At 32.6% G+C, this 15,098-nt stretch overlaps 1 protein-coding gene across 1 annotated transcript in view; it reads left to right on the top strand.

The window, feature by feature from the left end:
* Akt3 (AKT serine/threonine kinase 3) overlaps positions 1-15,098 on the top strand; it is a 294,858-nt gene that overhangs the window by 120,583 nt on the left and 159,177 nt on the right. Inside the window, 1 exon segment of the mRNA XM_047521463.1 lies at positions 6,127-6,252. Coding sequence (XP_047377419.1) covers positions 6,127-6,252 — 126 coding nt within the window.

Here is a 15,098-nt window from a genome sequence, read left to right as displayed (position 1 = left end):
TTATTTCCATTTGCATATCTGAACAAATGTAGAAATTCTCTAGTTTTTCTAGATGAAGACTGACCATTTGCATATTTTAATTAATCCATTTTTAGTCCAGAGACATATCCCTAACTTGTGCTTTGGCACTTTCTGATGTCTTCAGCTTTTAAAAATTCAAATTTGATTCTCAGTGAAGTGTTAATAAATAATGAAATAACATCTGCATGTGTGGACTAATTTAGGTTGAAAATTACTAAATTAAAATTTCAGTATGACATTAGGTGAGAAATAAGAAATGAGTCCTGTTAATTTTGGGGGGGTGGAATGAGTCAAATGCATATAATCCCAATAAATAATGATCATTTTGAGTGTCATATCAAAGTTTTTAGATGGTAAGTATGAATCTAAACTCGTATCCCATCTCAGGTTGTTAAAGACAAAACCTGGGAGCCAAATTAATCATATTTGTACCTTGTTTTCTATAATTAACCACTCAAAATGAAATTGTTGATTTGTTTTAATAATAATAGAAATAAATTATTAAGTAAAATGAAGTTTGTGAAGGTCTAAAATCTGGAGTCATAACTAGGTAAAAATGAACTCTAAAAAGCAACCTCTTCCAGTTCCATAGCTCATAAATAGGATTCTTCACCATTTAGAGAATATGGATTTTTCATTTGAATTTAGAAGGTATTAACTGAATCTGTATACCTATTGTGCCAGAAATTTAAAGAATCAGGTTTTTTTTTTGGTTTTTGTTTCAGTAAACAAGTCCTTTGTAACAGTGATTAGAAACTGTATTAGTTGCGTAGGGCTTGTTTTAAGAAATTGCAGCAAAGCAGATGTCTTAAAACAATAGAAATTTACTCTTTGATGTTTGGGAGGCCAGAAGTTAGAAAATAAGGTATTGTGGGTATGGCCATATTCCCTTTGAAAGCTGGAGGGGAGAATGCATTCTTTGTTTCTTCTTGTTTCTGGTGGCTCCAGGAATTCCTTGGCTTGTGGTATGTCATTCCAATCTGCCTCTGTGGTTACTTTGACTCCTTTTTTTCTTATGTGTCAAAACTGTACTTAAACTAATATTTGTAGTTGGATTTAGGAATTACCTGGATAATCCAGGAAAAGCTTCTCAGAATCCTTGACTCAGTCACATTTTTTATTAAAAAAGTTTATATATATATATATATATATATATATATATTCTTACATATAAGGTAATATTCGCATGTTCCAGGGATTAGGTTGTATATGTATATTTTGAGGCTCCATCATTCAGTTCACTGTTAAAGCCAAAATACCAGGATCCTTTTTGGGAAATACAGTCATAACTGGATTTGGTGAGTGGTTCCATAAAATTATAATAGAGCTGAAAATTCCTGTTACCTAACGAAGCCCTTGCCATAGGCCAGCACATTGTTCATGTGTTTATAATGCTGCTAGTATAAACCTGGGCTGCCAACCATACAAAAGTATAGCACAGGGCTGAGGATATAGCTCAGTTGGTAGAGTGCTTGCCTCGAGTGCAATTCCCAGCACCACCACCACCACCAAAAAAAAAAAAAAAAAAAAAAAAAAGTATAGCACATAAACCTATTAACAGTATATGACAATAATAAATAACTACTTTACTGCTTTATTTACTATACTATACATTTTAATCATTATTTTAGAGTTACCTCCTACTTAATTGAAATAAAGTGTCTACTGTAAAACATTATATACTCTACTATGTATGGCCAGCAGCAGCCTCATGTATCTCTTGTTTACCTTATCTCTTTATTGCATTATTTTCTCTTAGGCTTGATTCAGTCTTGTGTTGCTTTGTTCATTCTGACTCTAGGAGCAATAGGTTACACGCTTAATACACACACACCCACACCCTATATCCTAGGTAGTAAGCTATATATCTAGGATTATATAAGTAAACTATGAAGTTTGCTTGATGAGAAAATGTGTTTCTCAGAATGTATCTCTGTCACTAAGCAATGCATGACTATGTTTTGGTATTGATTAACAATGTATTTCAAAATAGATATAACCTTCAGCAAAGAGGATGAAAAGTATCCATTAAAGTAGATAGAAAAAGTTGAGAAGAGGTTGTATTGAAAATTTTGTCCAGTTGTGACTGCAGTGCTTACTGAAGGTTAATCATGATGGTGCACACAAATTGTAGATGTACACAGGTGAGTGTCCTTAGAAAAATTTGTTCAGAATACTTGGTACCACCAGAATCCTTTTTTTAAAATAAGACTTGCTATTTTAATCAAGCTATCTCAAATTGAAACCTGTAAACCATAATTATGAAAGTATAATGAAAACTTAGTTACTCCATCCAGTATGAACTGAGGTGAAAATTCGATATTTAAAAGTAAAATTGTGGCTGACTTTTAGCAGTTCATCTTAAAAGGATTGGTTGCAAGGAGGGTATCTTTGTTCTGGGCACTTAGCCTCATAAAAGTCAGAACTTTTTGTCCGTATTTTTTAGAATAGTCTGAGAACATGTTTCTTATTATAACATTGATTGTCTCAGCTACTGAGCTAGGGATGAAAGTGTTTAGTTCCTTTTCCTTGACCAACTGGACAAGACCCAATTGGGACCTCTAGCCTGCCAGAACAGTTCTTCCCCCTTACTTAATCCTTACTCTACACATGTCTTGCCAGGACATTATGAAAAGCCATAATTTTTTATACTCTTTTTAGGCTAGTGATCTTGTCCTCCATGATGGGTCTAGTATATGACAAAAAAGCTTGCTTATTTTGTTTCTGTTTTAATTCCTATCTGTTGAGTCTGTGTCCCTCCGTAAGGCCCATTTCTTTGTAAGTAAAGAACCTCTTCATTCCATGTTTGGAATCAGACAATGAATATTTAACTAGACCAACAAACCATACTATTATGTGAACTTTATTGCAGCATTTTATTGGGAACATATAAGAGAGATTCTTTTTTTCAGGAAATACATAGCACCCTTCTCCAAGCATTTAGGGGGCACCTGAAATCTGGTGAAACACTGCCCCATGAAGTTAGAGACCTCGTCCCTATTTTGGCAGGGGTTGGGGTGGGGTGTGCATTCCAAGTATCTAGAACAAATCAATAAATAAATAAATATACTCTAAGCACCTTCTCAATAAGTCCATTCATATTGTAGATGAACAATGATAAGAAAACCAAAAAACAGATATAGGAATCTTCATTGAAAGTTTGAGATCCACTTTTAACTTTGTATCATACCATAATTCAGTAGGTCAACTTAAAATCACTTAAAAAACGTAGAAGTAATGCTTATTTTTATTTTAGGAAGAAGGGAAATTATGACACTTCAATATTTCTTCTGTGTGAATGAATATCTCTCTGGATATAATGTATTATTTTTAAGGGATGAATACAATATATCCAGTGAGATATTTAAAAGAATTTTTTGGCAACCAGAAGTCCTATTATAGACCACATAAAATATTTCAAATTTCTAAAATGTAATTTAACAGTTATGAAATTTATATGGTGATATTTTCCTTTCTGCCATTTGAAGGTATACTTTGTGACTAAAAGGAAAGTAGACTTAGAAATAAAAATATGATTTTTATTTCTTTTAACGTCACGTTTCCTGATTAGGTGTATTTTATTCTTTTCAAAATAAAAATATGATGTTACCATATTTTTTTGATATTATGTTTTTCAAATGAATGTTTCATTTTATGTGTTGTAATTATTAAACTATTGTTACTTAACTCAATAGACTTACGTATTGTACAAATATAAAGCTACATTACTTTTTTTCTTGGTACCAGGGATTGAATTCAGGGTCACTTAAACGCTGAGCCACATTCCCAATTCTATTTTGTATTTTATTTAGAGACAGGTCTCACTGAGTGGCTTAGTGCCTTGCTTTTGCTGAGGCTGGCCTTGAACTCTCTATCCTCCTGCCTTAACCTTCTGAGCCACTGGGATTACAGGCGTGCACCATCGTGTCCAACTCTTCTACATTACTATTTTACAACGATATTTGAAATCTAGCTTTTGTATCATTCATTGGAGTATTAAGGCCTAGTGATTTTAAATTTTATATAGGAATACATAAGTAAAAATGGAAAAATAAAATAACAAGGTAACTAACAGGAACTATTTCATTTTTAAATTGGGAACTGAATTAAATTATTTTGGTTTTACGAATTTAGCTTAAGTTACGAGACTGTTGTCATTAGTACCGTATTTTTTCATTAAAACAGTGGAAGGACGTCAGGTTTCTTTTTTTTTTTTATGCACTTACATATTTGTGAGAAGGATGTTCCTATATCTCCTCCATTTATTTAATGAATTATTGCACATCAGTCAAGAGTGACACTAGGTTGAACACTTAAACAGTATATCACACAAGGGAAAAAACCTGACATCATTTGCTGCAATGATGAAAATTGAACTTTTAAACAAATAATAGAATTTTGGAAAATATATCTAACACTATGAGACTGATAGCTTACCAGCACTCACTTTTTTGGTGATGTGGTGATATTGATAACAAATATAAATGTATGAGAATGTGTTGACATTTGGAAGTTCAGCATAAGTCAGTAAACATGTTTTCTGTAGGACCAGTGCATGACGTTTCAAATAGCATGCACAGTGTAAAACATTCATTCAAAGCGTAATGTAGATCAACATTTTTTCACAAAATATAAAGAAAGTTCATTGATAAGTTGATTGCAACTAACCTTTTAGAATCTATTCCTTGTTGAAATCTGATAGTATCAAAGAAATATATGTAATTTGTTTGAACCAGTTTTCCCCCCTGTATTTCAACCAAAACAATGTAGTGCAGCAAAGTGAATGCAATAGCAGAGAATCTATTTCTATTAAACCAGACATTAAAGAGATTTGCAGAAATGCAGAGCAGTACTCCTCTTCTTTTTTTTTTTTTTTTTGGGAAAAGTTAATTTTTATATAATGTTTCATGTAATGTGTTTATTGTTACTTTTAAAGAAAGTAATAAAATTTTTTAAGTTTTAATTTCTAACACAGTTAACACAAATATAACATGTGTATATACTGTTTGGATTCTCAGTAATATTTAAGTGTGTAAAGAGAAAAATAAGTCTGGTAATTGCTGATTCAGAGAAATGATCCACATCTGAAATACATGTTGGCAAGAGATTATATTTTATGATATATGAAGTCCAGATTGACCTAGTTACTGATAGGATAAGGAGTCAGAGAAGTCAGATGCTAGATTTGAGCCTGGGACAAGAGAAGCAGCTGATTTGTAACAAAAATTGAACTATTTTTATTTTTATTTTTGTAGTTCTGTGATTCAGCATTTGAAAGTAAATAACAAGATAGAAATACCCAGTAGAGAGCTGGAAAATGAGACCAGACAGCCATCTAGCTCTTGAGGTGTCATGGAGCACCTCTATTGCTTGTAACTAGGAAGAAACTATTTTGTGGTTAGGTAGAAGCTTATACATAAATCTACTTAAGTATATATTTATTGAGGGTTATGTAATGGCAGGGTACCATATGTTCTTTACAATTATGTTTGTGTATACATATGTGTGAGTTGGTGTATGGTTTAAGTGCTATTAATTCATCTTTTGTTTTCTTGATTTATTTACAGCACTGTGTGAAAGGTTATTTTCCTCCAAAAAGAAAGTTATAGTCATGATTTAATAATGAAAACTTAGCTGTTTTTTCTTTTCTTTTTTTTCTTACGAATTATGTTATTAGTTTGTGGCACATGGAAGAGAAATCTATTTCATATTCCTTTTATAAGTGGTTTTCATCGAAATTCATAGATACCGTGTGGTTGATTTACCAAGGCTTTTTAAACTGACTGGTAATACGCTCTAACGACCAACTGATAAAATGAAAAATTGAACAAAATGTGTACTCAGATGAATGATTCTCTGAAGGAATAATGGTGCAAATGAATTATCAAAGTGTGAAATCATGAAAAACAAAACATGTTTGGGTTGTATTTGAGTGTTAATTGTAGGCCTATGTATTTTCTTTTGTAAGCTAAGTTAAAAGAAAATTGTCTAACTAAATTTTTGAAGGCCAGTGTTGTAGAACATATATTGTACCGTAATTTATTTTTCGTATAAAGGCTGCTTTTCATTTTTTGCAGCATTAACATGCATGCTTTCCTCATGTAGGAGAATATATAAAAAACTGGAGGCCAAGATATTTCCTTTTGAAGACAGATGGCTCATTCATAGGATACAAAGAGAAACCTCAAGATGTGGATTTACCTTATCCCCTCAACAACTTTTCAGTGGCAAGTAAGTTAATTGTTGTTGATTCACCTTGTTTTTATTTATTTGTATGATTTTAACATTTTAAGATATATAAGAAGCCTATGGGAAAGTTTGGGTCTATATTAAATAGCAAAGAAAATTTCAGCTTTGATAAAAATTTCAATTCATAGTGATTAAGCATATAATTTTATGCAGTGTAATAGGGTTTAATATTTTTCATATTTAGAATTTGAATGTGATAAATACAATTTCCAGATATGTGCCCCAAGTTTTTCTTTAGAAGATGTTTAAGAATACTTTTGAACTTTGTTGCTAGATTGAACTTGGTTTGTAAGATGTTCCAGTACTTGAGTATCTTATCAAAGTTTCCTGTTAAAATCTTAGATAATTTGATTGATTGCATGGTGAAAAATAAGTTATTTACATTAGAAATAATTTTGAGGGGATTTTATGTTCATAGTTGTTTTTCTTCCTATAAACAAAAATGTTCATGATTTATTTAGAAATTTTGTGTTTGAACATGGCACAAATAAACTGAAAAATGACAATAATGTGTCATGATCAGGCTCTTTAGTCTCTATATACTTGCTGATTCATCAGTGAAAGGATATTTGTGTTAATTCAGAAATACAACATTTTAAAGTTAAGTTGAAATCAGCTTTCATGAGAGCTTGCTAGAATCTGAATCATGGAAATAAAACTTTTAATTGGACAGTCTCCTTAATTTTTATTTTGGTTCTGTTAATTTCAATCATACTTGAAAAACATAAGGAAAAATTGAAGCTAAAAAATTCAGTTAAATAACAGTTTAAAATAAATTCAAGAAAACAATAGTTCCTGAATGTTAATGTTCATCTTACCATTATAATAGTCTTAGTCTTCTTTATCCTTCTTTATTTCATTTTTTTAAAGAAAAGATAAACCAAAGGACTTGTGGAATCATTCAACTGATAAAGATATCAGCTTATAATAAAATCCTTCTCCATTTATGTCAGTGGATTCTTATATAGTGATTTTACTTCTACAAAAATAAGACCACTATCACATATCTATCTATATTAGTTAAGAAAAACATTTTTCCCCACCAAAATGCTCACTAGATATTAAGTATTTGTTTCAGTAGGAAATTATATTTTAAATTCTTTTGCCACTTAATATTTTGTGTTGACTTAAGAACATATTTTCATTCTGAAGATCTTTTGGGTGAACATTTGCTTTAAAGACATAGAAATTATCTTTTAAACCATTAGCAGTATGTATTACCATGTCCCACCTAAAGTAGTATAGTTTTCTTAGTTTGTCCATTTTGCTAGTAATTATATTGGTTTGTCTGAAATAATTTGGAAAGTGCAGAATTCCTTTATCTGCTGATCAAAATGCAGCATTTTTTGACCTTATGAAATTTCACACCCCAACAAGTTTTAAAGACATACTGTATGTCACGGTCTGCCAACATCTGCTCCAACACTTCCACTGGCAGAGGCTGAAATAAATGCTGCATTCTTGGGGAAAAATCCTATTTAGTGACTGACAGTCAACTATGAAATAAATATTAGTTGACATCTGTAATCTTTATGTGTATAACCAAGTAGTTATTGGTACTTGACTCAAAATAATGAATTTATGAACTAGCTCCTTAGTTTTTAGGAATATTATTAACTTGGGCCTTACAATAAATGAATTATTTTGATTTGATATTCTGACTTGCTCTAATCTTAAATTTTATAAATAATGATTACCTAAGGAAATAATTACTGAAATGGGCACTAGTTGAGGAAATGGTTCACATTTCAACTTTGGTACAACCTATGAGTGTGACCTTGGGCATAGTGGAAACAAACTGAATTCAATGGATTAAGGGTCTTTTGATCCCTCACAGTTTATGATTCTATAAGATGGACTTTGAATAGGTCTCTGAAGATTATGGAGAAGTTAAGCAAATTATTTATAGAAGAATATTCCAGGCAGAGGTGACAAAGAATGTTTTTATGAGGCATTAAAAGAAGGCATAGTTGAAACAAGAAGTTTCTTTCACCAGTAGTTTCCTTTTGCCCTATCTTCCTTTTGCCCTAGCACCCTTTAATATATTTTTTAAAAAAGACACTCTGGAAAGCAGTATGGAGATTCTTTAGAAAACTTGGATTGGAACCACCATTTGACCCAGTTATCCCACTCCTCAGTTTATAACCAAAGGACTTAAAATCAGCATAGTACAATGATGCAGCCACTTCAATGTTTATAGCAACTCAGTTCACAATAACCCTACAACAGATGAATGGATAAAGAAAATGTAGTATATACAATGGAATATTACTCAAGTATAAAGAAGAATGAAATTATGGCATTTACTGGTAAATGGATGGAACTGGAGAATATCATGCTGAGTGAAATAACCCAATCCCCCAAATCCAAAGGCACAACGTTCTCTCTGATAAATCATTTGTGTAATCATACATGTACATAGGGTAGTGATGTTTGTCTCATTCTATTATCTTTCCTTCCCCACTTCCCTCTCACAACAAGGGAGGGAAGGATTTAGAAGTTCATGGACCAGACAAAGGGGAATGAAGGGAAGGGGGGATGGGAATGGGAATAGAAAAGATAGTAGAATAAATTGAACATATCTTTCCTATCCATATATATGATACAAATACAAGAATGGGATCATAATTGGAATAAGTTATACTTAGACTATGTATGTATAATATGTCAAAATACACTCTACTGTCATGTATATCTAGAAAGAAAAATTAAAAAATAGTTTTACAAGGTATTTCTAAGGTATGTTGGAAAGTGTTATGTCCCTGTGATAGCTATAATCTGAGTTCCCTATTTTTCTGATAATTAAAATTCTAATTCAGATTTATGTGGGTTTTAATAGAATATTACTAAACTAAGCATTTTATCCATATGAGTAAAGTGAAGCATGAGAACTGGAAGGGATTTTAGAATTGGTCTTTTTAATCTTCATTAAATTTTGAATTCCTTCCCATCTGATTAAAATTTTGCACAAATGTAGTCTACACTCATGATTTCCACTTCTTAACCCTACAGTGTAGTTTCCTCCCTTATCTACTTGATTTAAACTACTTTTCTTTATTATTATTATTATAATTTTGATTCATTGTACCCAAATGGGGTATAACTTTCATTTCTCTGGTTATGCCTGAAGTAGAGTCACACTGTTTGTGTAATCATACATAGGGTAGTGATGTTTGTCTCATTCTGTTATCTTTCCTTCCCCAGCCCCCTCCCCACCCCTCATTTTCCTCTACATAATCCATCTTTCTTCCATTCTTTCCTTACCACCCCCACCCCTGTTCCCATGTCATGTATCATCATCAATGAAACTGCTTATCATGAATTCTCCAGTGACCACTTAATTTCTGATATAGAGGAAAAGAGATTTTTTCTTTTCCAATTAGTGTAATGGCTTAGGTCCCTCTAACAAGACAGATTAACAAGAGAAAAACATATGAGCTTAATTAATGTGACTTTTACATGACTTGGGACCCTTTGGATATGAAGACCCAAAGAAACATATAAACTTGTGTATTTCTATGCTTAGGTTTGATGAGGAACTATGATTGGAAAAAGGGGATACTCTATTAGTAATAAATGGGAGTATCTTATCAAGGCCTGTTTGTTCATATTCTTCTCTTTGTCCCTGTGTTTTTAGAGATGAGGATATTTCTTTACTTCAGGTATAGGGAGGCTCTCTCTCCAGTGCGGATCTTAAGACAAACTCCTTCAAAGGAAAATCAGATAATTCTTCCTAGGTTTTTATGATCTGCTTCTGCTGAAGGGTAAGGGTGTCCTTCCTACTTCTACTGTTTTCTCAGATGCCTCAGTGTTATTTTAGGGAAGTATGTGCTGGTCCCCATCATTAAGTCTAGTAGACATTTTTTAGTTCTTATTTTTTCTGGATTTTCATCTGGCCTTCATTTTATTCTGTTGATTACTATCTCCTTCTTGTGATGATCTCTGGCATTGTATAATGTTCTGATCTATCTCCTGATTTTTCTTTCTTTGCATAATGTATAATTTTGGTATTTAACAAAATTCTGGTTAAGGACACTTTGTACCTCTTCCTTGAGTGAGATACATTGACTCTTAAAGTTTCAGGGTTTCTATTAAAACCAGTATGCAACTTAATCTTACCCTTATATCTCTTTAGGGCAGGCTGCTTTCCTGAGCATTATGTTACTTAAGTCTCTTGACTTTTAGGACATCTCTAAATACTTTTTGTATATTACATGTCCTAAGCTAAACTCAAGATGATTTTGTCTACTTCTTCCCTCACATCTCATAGTTCCTTCTTTGCCTGAGCAGAAATTTGGATCCATTCCATCATTATCTTTCCCTTTACATCTTTACCCAAATCCCAGTCCCTTTCTAGTCCTGATTATTTGCTTATTTCTTTAACCTGTTATGTCTTTTTCTGTAATTACCCTAGAATGAGCCATCATCATCTCTGCTATATATTCTTTTTTTTTCCTACTATAGAGTTTTAACTAGATTCTCTGCCTCTAGTTTGTACCACTCATATTCTTCCTTCACATGACTGTCAAAATGATCTTTCTGAAATTACACCCTAACTATGCCATTCCCCTGTGAAAGCCCTACCTTGGATCTTCATTGCCTACTGAATAACATCCAACTTTCTTAATATATCATACAAGGATGTCTTTAATCTGGCCTTTCCTTTCAATTCTTACTGCATGTCTCTTCTGTTCTGCAATTGTGTTTCAGTAACACTGAACTGTTCATAATTCCCTATTTAAGGTTTGCTGCTTTTCTCCTCTTAGCCTTTGTTTAGGTCTTCCCTCTGGTTAAATTTTCTTCTACCCTCTATTTGCTTGTATAATTTGCTTTTATCTAAGATTTAATTCAGATTTATATTCCTCTCCTTATATATACTCTTTGTCCTTCATCAAGCTACTATCTTTTTTTGTTATTACTTTGTTTCTTGGTTGTTTAGTTCATGTATATACCTCATCTTATAGTCCAAATTATTTTAGGGGAAACAGTGTAGTCTTATTTTTTTATATATAGCTTCCAGTGCCTACATATAATGACTTACTGACTTCTTTTTTTTTTTTTAATATTTTTTAGTCGTCATGGGCCTTTATTTTACTTATTTATATGTGGTGCTGAGGATCGAACTCAGTGCTTCACACATGCTAGGCAAGTGCTCTACCACTGAGCCACAACCCTAGTCCATGAGTTACTGACTTCTTTTGAGTAAATATCTGAAAACATTTCATTCAAATGTCTCCTTTTTTTTTTAGATGAGAAAAATGAAGCCTTTGGAAGTCAGTGATCTTTTTAAGGCTACCTTACCACGCAGTGGTAGTTAAACATCAAGACTAAAACTGATATTATTCCACTATAATTTAAATTTTATTTCCCTCCCCCATCCCCATACCATGACATTGTGCTAAGTCAGCTTTCTATTACTGTAATAAATAGAGATAATCAACTTGAAAAGAGAAAAGATTTATCTTGGCTCATAGTTTTGGATGTTCCCATTCATGATTGGTTGACCCTGTTGTTTTGGGGCCTTCGGTGAAGTATCAGGGTGGGATCGTGTGGCTGAGCAAAACCGCTCACATCATGGCGAGGTGGCGAAGAAAAGAAAGAACCAGGGTCCCGTAATTCCCTTCAAGAGCACAGCTTCTATGACCTAAAGGCCTCCTACTAGGCTCCACCTACCACCTCTCGAGAGTGCCAAACTGGGGACCAGGACTTTACTTTAATGCATGGGCCTTTGGAGGACAATTTGAGATCCAAAGTACAGAAGACATTTTCTATAGATTTAAAAGTAATGAGGTATCTTTTGACATATAGAATGGAAACTCTCCAAGTCCTATAGAATGTGGGTAATGAAGGGTAATTTGACCTTCATCTTTCTTTGAATGGATCAAATATGAACTACATGTGAAGGTACCTTCTAAATATAGTACTATAGGGATGTAAATTTGAAAAAGGCATTTTTCTAAGCAAAGTACATCTCTAGCTAGACTTGTAGTGTGATGGATTTCTAATGATGGACAATTGAGATCATCTGCGCACAGGAAACTCACATCATTGAACGAAGAGTAAGATACACATATTGTCACAAGGCATTGTTTGAAGGCATTTTAAGCAAAATAGCTTTTATGTTCAGTAATTATAGTCTCTAACAATTTGAGAGTTATCAACTTCTCCCTGAATTCCTAGTTTGCTCAATTCCAAAGTGGAAAGAATTCCTTTATGGAGAACTTGAATATTTGCACATATGTCTTTGGGGCTCATCCTATTTCTAAAAGGTTTCTTTTCACTCTCCTGTGTAAGGGAGGAGTGCCAGCCCTTGTCCCAACAAGCTCCTCTAGAGTTCTGCCTTATTCTGTACTCTATGTACTGGCATACCCTGAACATATCTTTTTCTTCTCTGTAAACTTTCCTCAATCCCTTCTATAAAAAATGGGTTAGTCTGCATTTCTTAGGCCAATTTTAGAAATTAAATGAAATGTTTATTCTCCACCCATTTCTCTCTTCTCTCGTTCTCCTTGAAAAAAAGTAAGGACTTTATGGGGCTTAAACCTAACATAAGTATCTTTATCTCTGAATAAATTTTGAAATATGCAGAAAAATCAGTTCATTTTCCTTAATGCTTTCATGGAAATACATGGGAAGAAGGAAAAAACTTATGAGTTGATTCTTAGTCTTATCAATACGTAATTCAACCTAGAAATATTGAAAATTACATAAATTTTTGTGGACCATGAGATAATATATTAATTTACTTTTAAAGGTTTATTGATCTTTATATAATAATCTTACATAGCTTTTATAAGCAGGAATGGATGACATTGACACAGAACTTGTAGCAGTGGGAGGGAAAATGGGAATAATTGCCTCAGTGAATTTTTTTTTTAAATAAATGCAGAAGTTGAGAGAAGCAATATGTCAGGTAAGCAAGGATGACTTAGTAAGAATTTGTTCATGAGATAAGGTTAACATGAGTCCTGAAGGGTAGGTTTTTGGAAGAGGAATATTGCTAGCAAATTTAGCAACATAAGCACACATAAGGAGAGAATTTTAGTTGCTTGTTTTGTGAATAATATAGGCAATATCCTAGATGGATAGAGAACTCATTTTGGAGGGGAATAAAAATTAAGATTAAATAGTATGTATTCAGATAGTAAAAGATCTTGAAAAACATTTTGATACTTTTAATGAAAACCAGTTAGAAACGATAAAAAACTTTGGAGTTACTGAGTGCCCAAATCAGTATTTGACTTAAAAAAAATTGGTGGGGAGGGAAGGACCTATCTAGTTACAGTATGCAGTGGACAAACAGGCCATGAGTCATTCATCAACTTATTGTCCAGTACTGCTTCCTTTCCACACTTCACTACTACCTACCTAGCTTAGTTCAGCAGTTCCCTCTGAATTGTTTTAACAGCCTCCTAATTGTTTTCTTGCCTTCAAATATTCTCTTCTCTGAAATATTTAGATGTAATGCATAGTATAGATTCATCTTCTTAAAAAGTTATTTGCAAATCCCATCTTCTTGCTCAGAAAAAAAATCAGATATTCTCCATTCTTCACAAGAGAAACTGAATTGTAATTATTTTATATGTTATGTATCCACATGGTATATCTTATATCCACAGACCCTTGCCAAAATTCATAACTATATTCATATACCCTATATCTTTTAAGTATTCTTTTTTCTTCTGTTACTCCTTAATGTTCGACACATGCTATTTTTGAAGCAAATTGCTATGTTCTTTTAGGTACGATAAGATAGGGAATTTCTTTGTTTTTATTTTCAGTGATTTATTAGACCATTTTTATGTACTTGATCATTTGACAATTTGGTGCTTTCTTATCCTTGCTTGTGACCAAATTGTGAGGTAATTGGAAAGTTAAATCTAGCAGTAGGTATCTCAGTGTAAGGAGTAAATACTTAAATATTTATCATAAAGCGTCTTATTGTAAATTTAATTAAATTTGCCCCCAGACTTCATTATCATAAATGATGTTATGTTTATATGTTTGCAAAACTTAACTCATTAACTGAATTTAAAATCGAAAATGGGTAAAACCTTTATAAAAATCACTTTAAAAGGAGGTTTTTTTTTTTTTTCTTCTTCTTTTAACTACAAGGTAATAGTGTCATACAGAGTCACTTGTTTCCTTCCTTTCATTCAAATTACTCTACAGTTTGACAAGAAAAAGTGTAATCCTGTTTTATCAGAAATGGTTATGACAGTCTTGCATTCCATATCTAGTCTTCAGGGGTAAGAGAGAAACCTACTGCATCTCTGAAAGGTTTGTAAGCATAATTTGTATGCTATTTGAGTTTCCCATTATATAGTTTCACTATTTTAATCCTTCCCTAATTATAACACTGTAGGTGACCTGCTTAGATTTGTTTTATATCCAGTGTTTTCTCTTGTATCTTCTTTAATCTCTCACCTTTGGTTCCTAATAGACTCCAAAATCATCAGTAGGCTCTATCTTCTGAATCCTATTTCTTAAAATATAAAGGAATATGGAGGCTTATGTAGAATCAAAGAGAGCATTACACTTTTAGAAGGCAATGACTTGTATATACACATTTAAAACTTTTTCTATAGCATTTGTTTCAGTTTCTGGTATAGTGGAAGATCATTGGATTGGGAGTTTGAAGACTTTAACTTGATCTTTTTAAACTTCTTCAGTAGCTTTGTGACCTTCGACAAATCTTGTAACCATTTTGATCTTCATTCTTCTCATCTTTGAACAGCAGGGATAATAATAATGTATTTCTCATGAGTGCAATTAAGAGTAAATGAAATGATGTATGTGAAAACACTGTGAATTTTAAAGGTGCTACC

Source organism: Sciurus carolinensis, chromosome 12, assembly GCF_902686445.1.
Source record: "Sciurus carolinensis chromosome 12, mSciCar1.2, whole genome shotgun sequence".
NCBI classification, from domain to species: Eukaryota; Metazoa; Chordata; class Mammalia; order Rodentia; family Sciuridae; genus Sciurus; species Sciurus carolinensis.
Note: the sequence above shows the minus strand (reverse complement) of the source record. Positions and strands in the feature narration are given on the sequence as shown.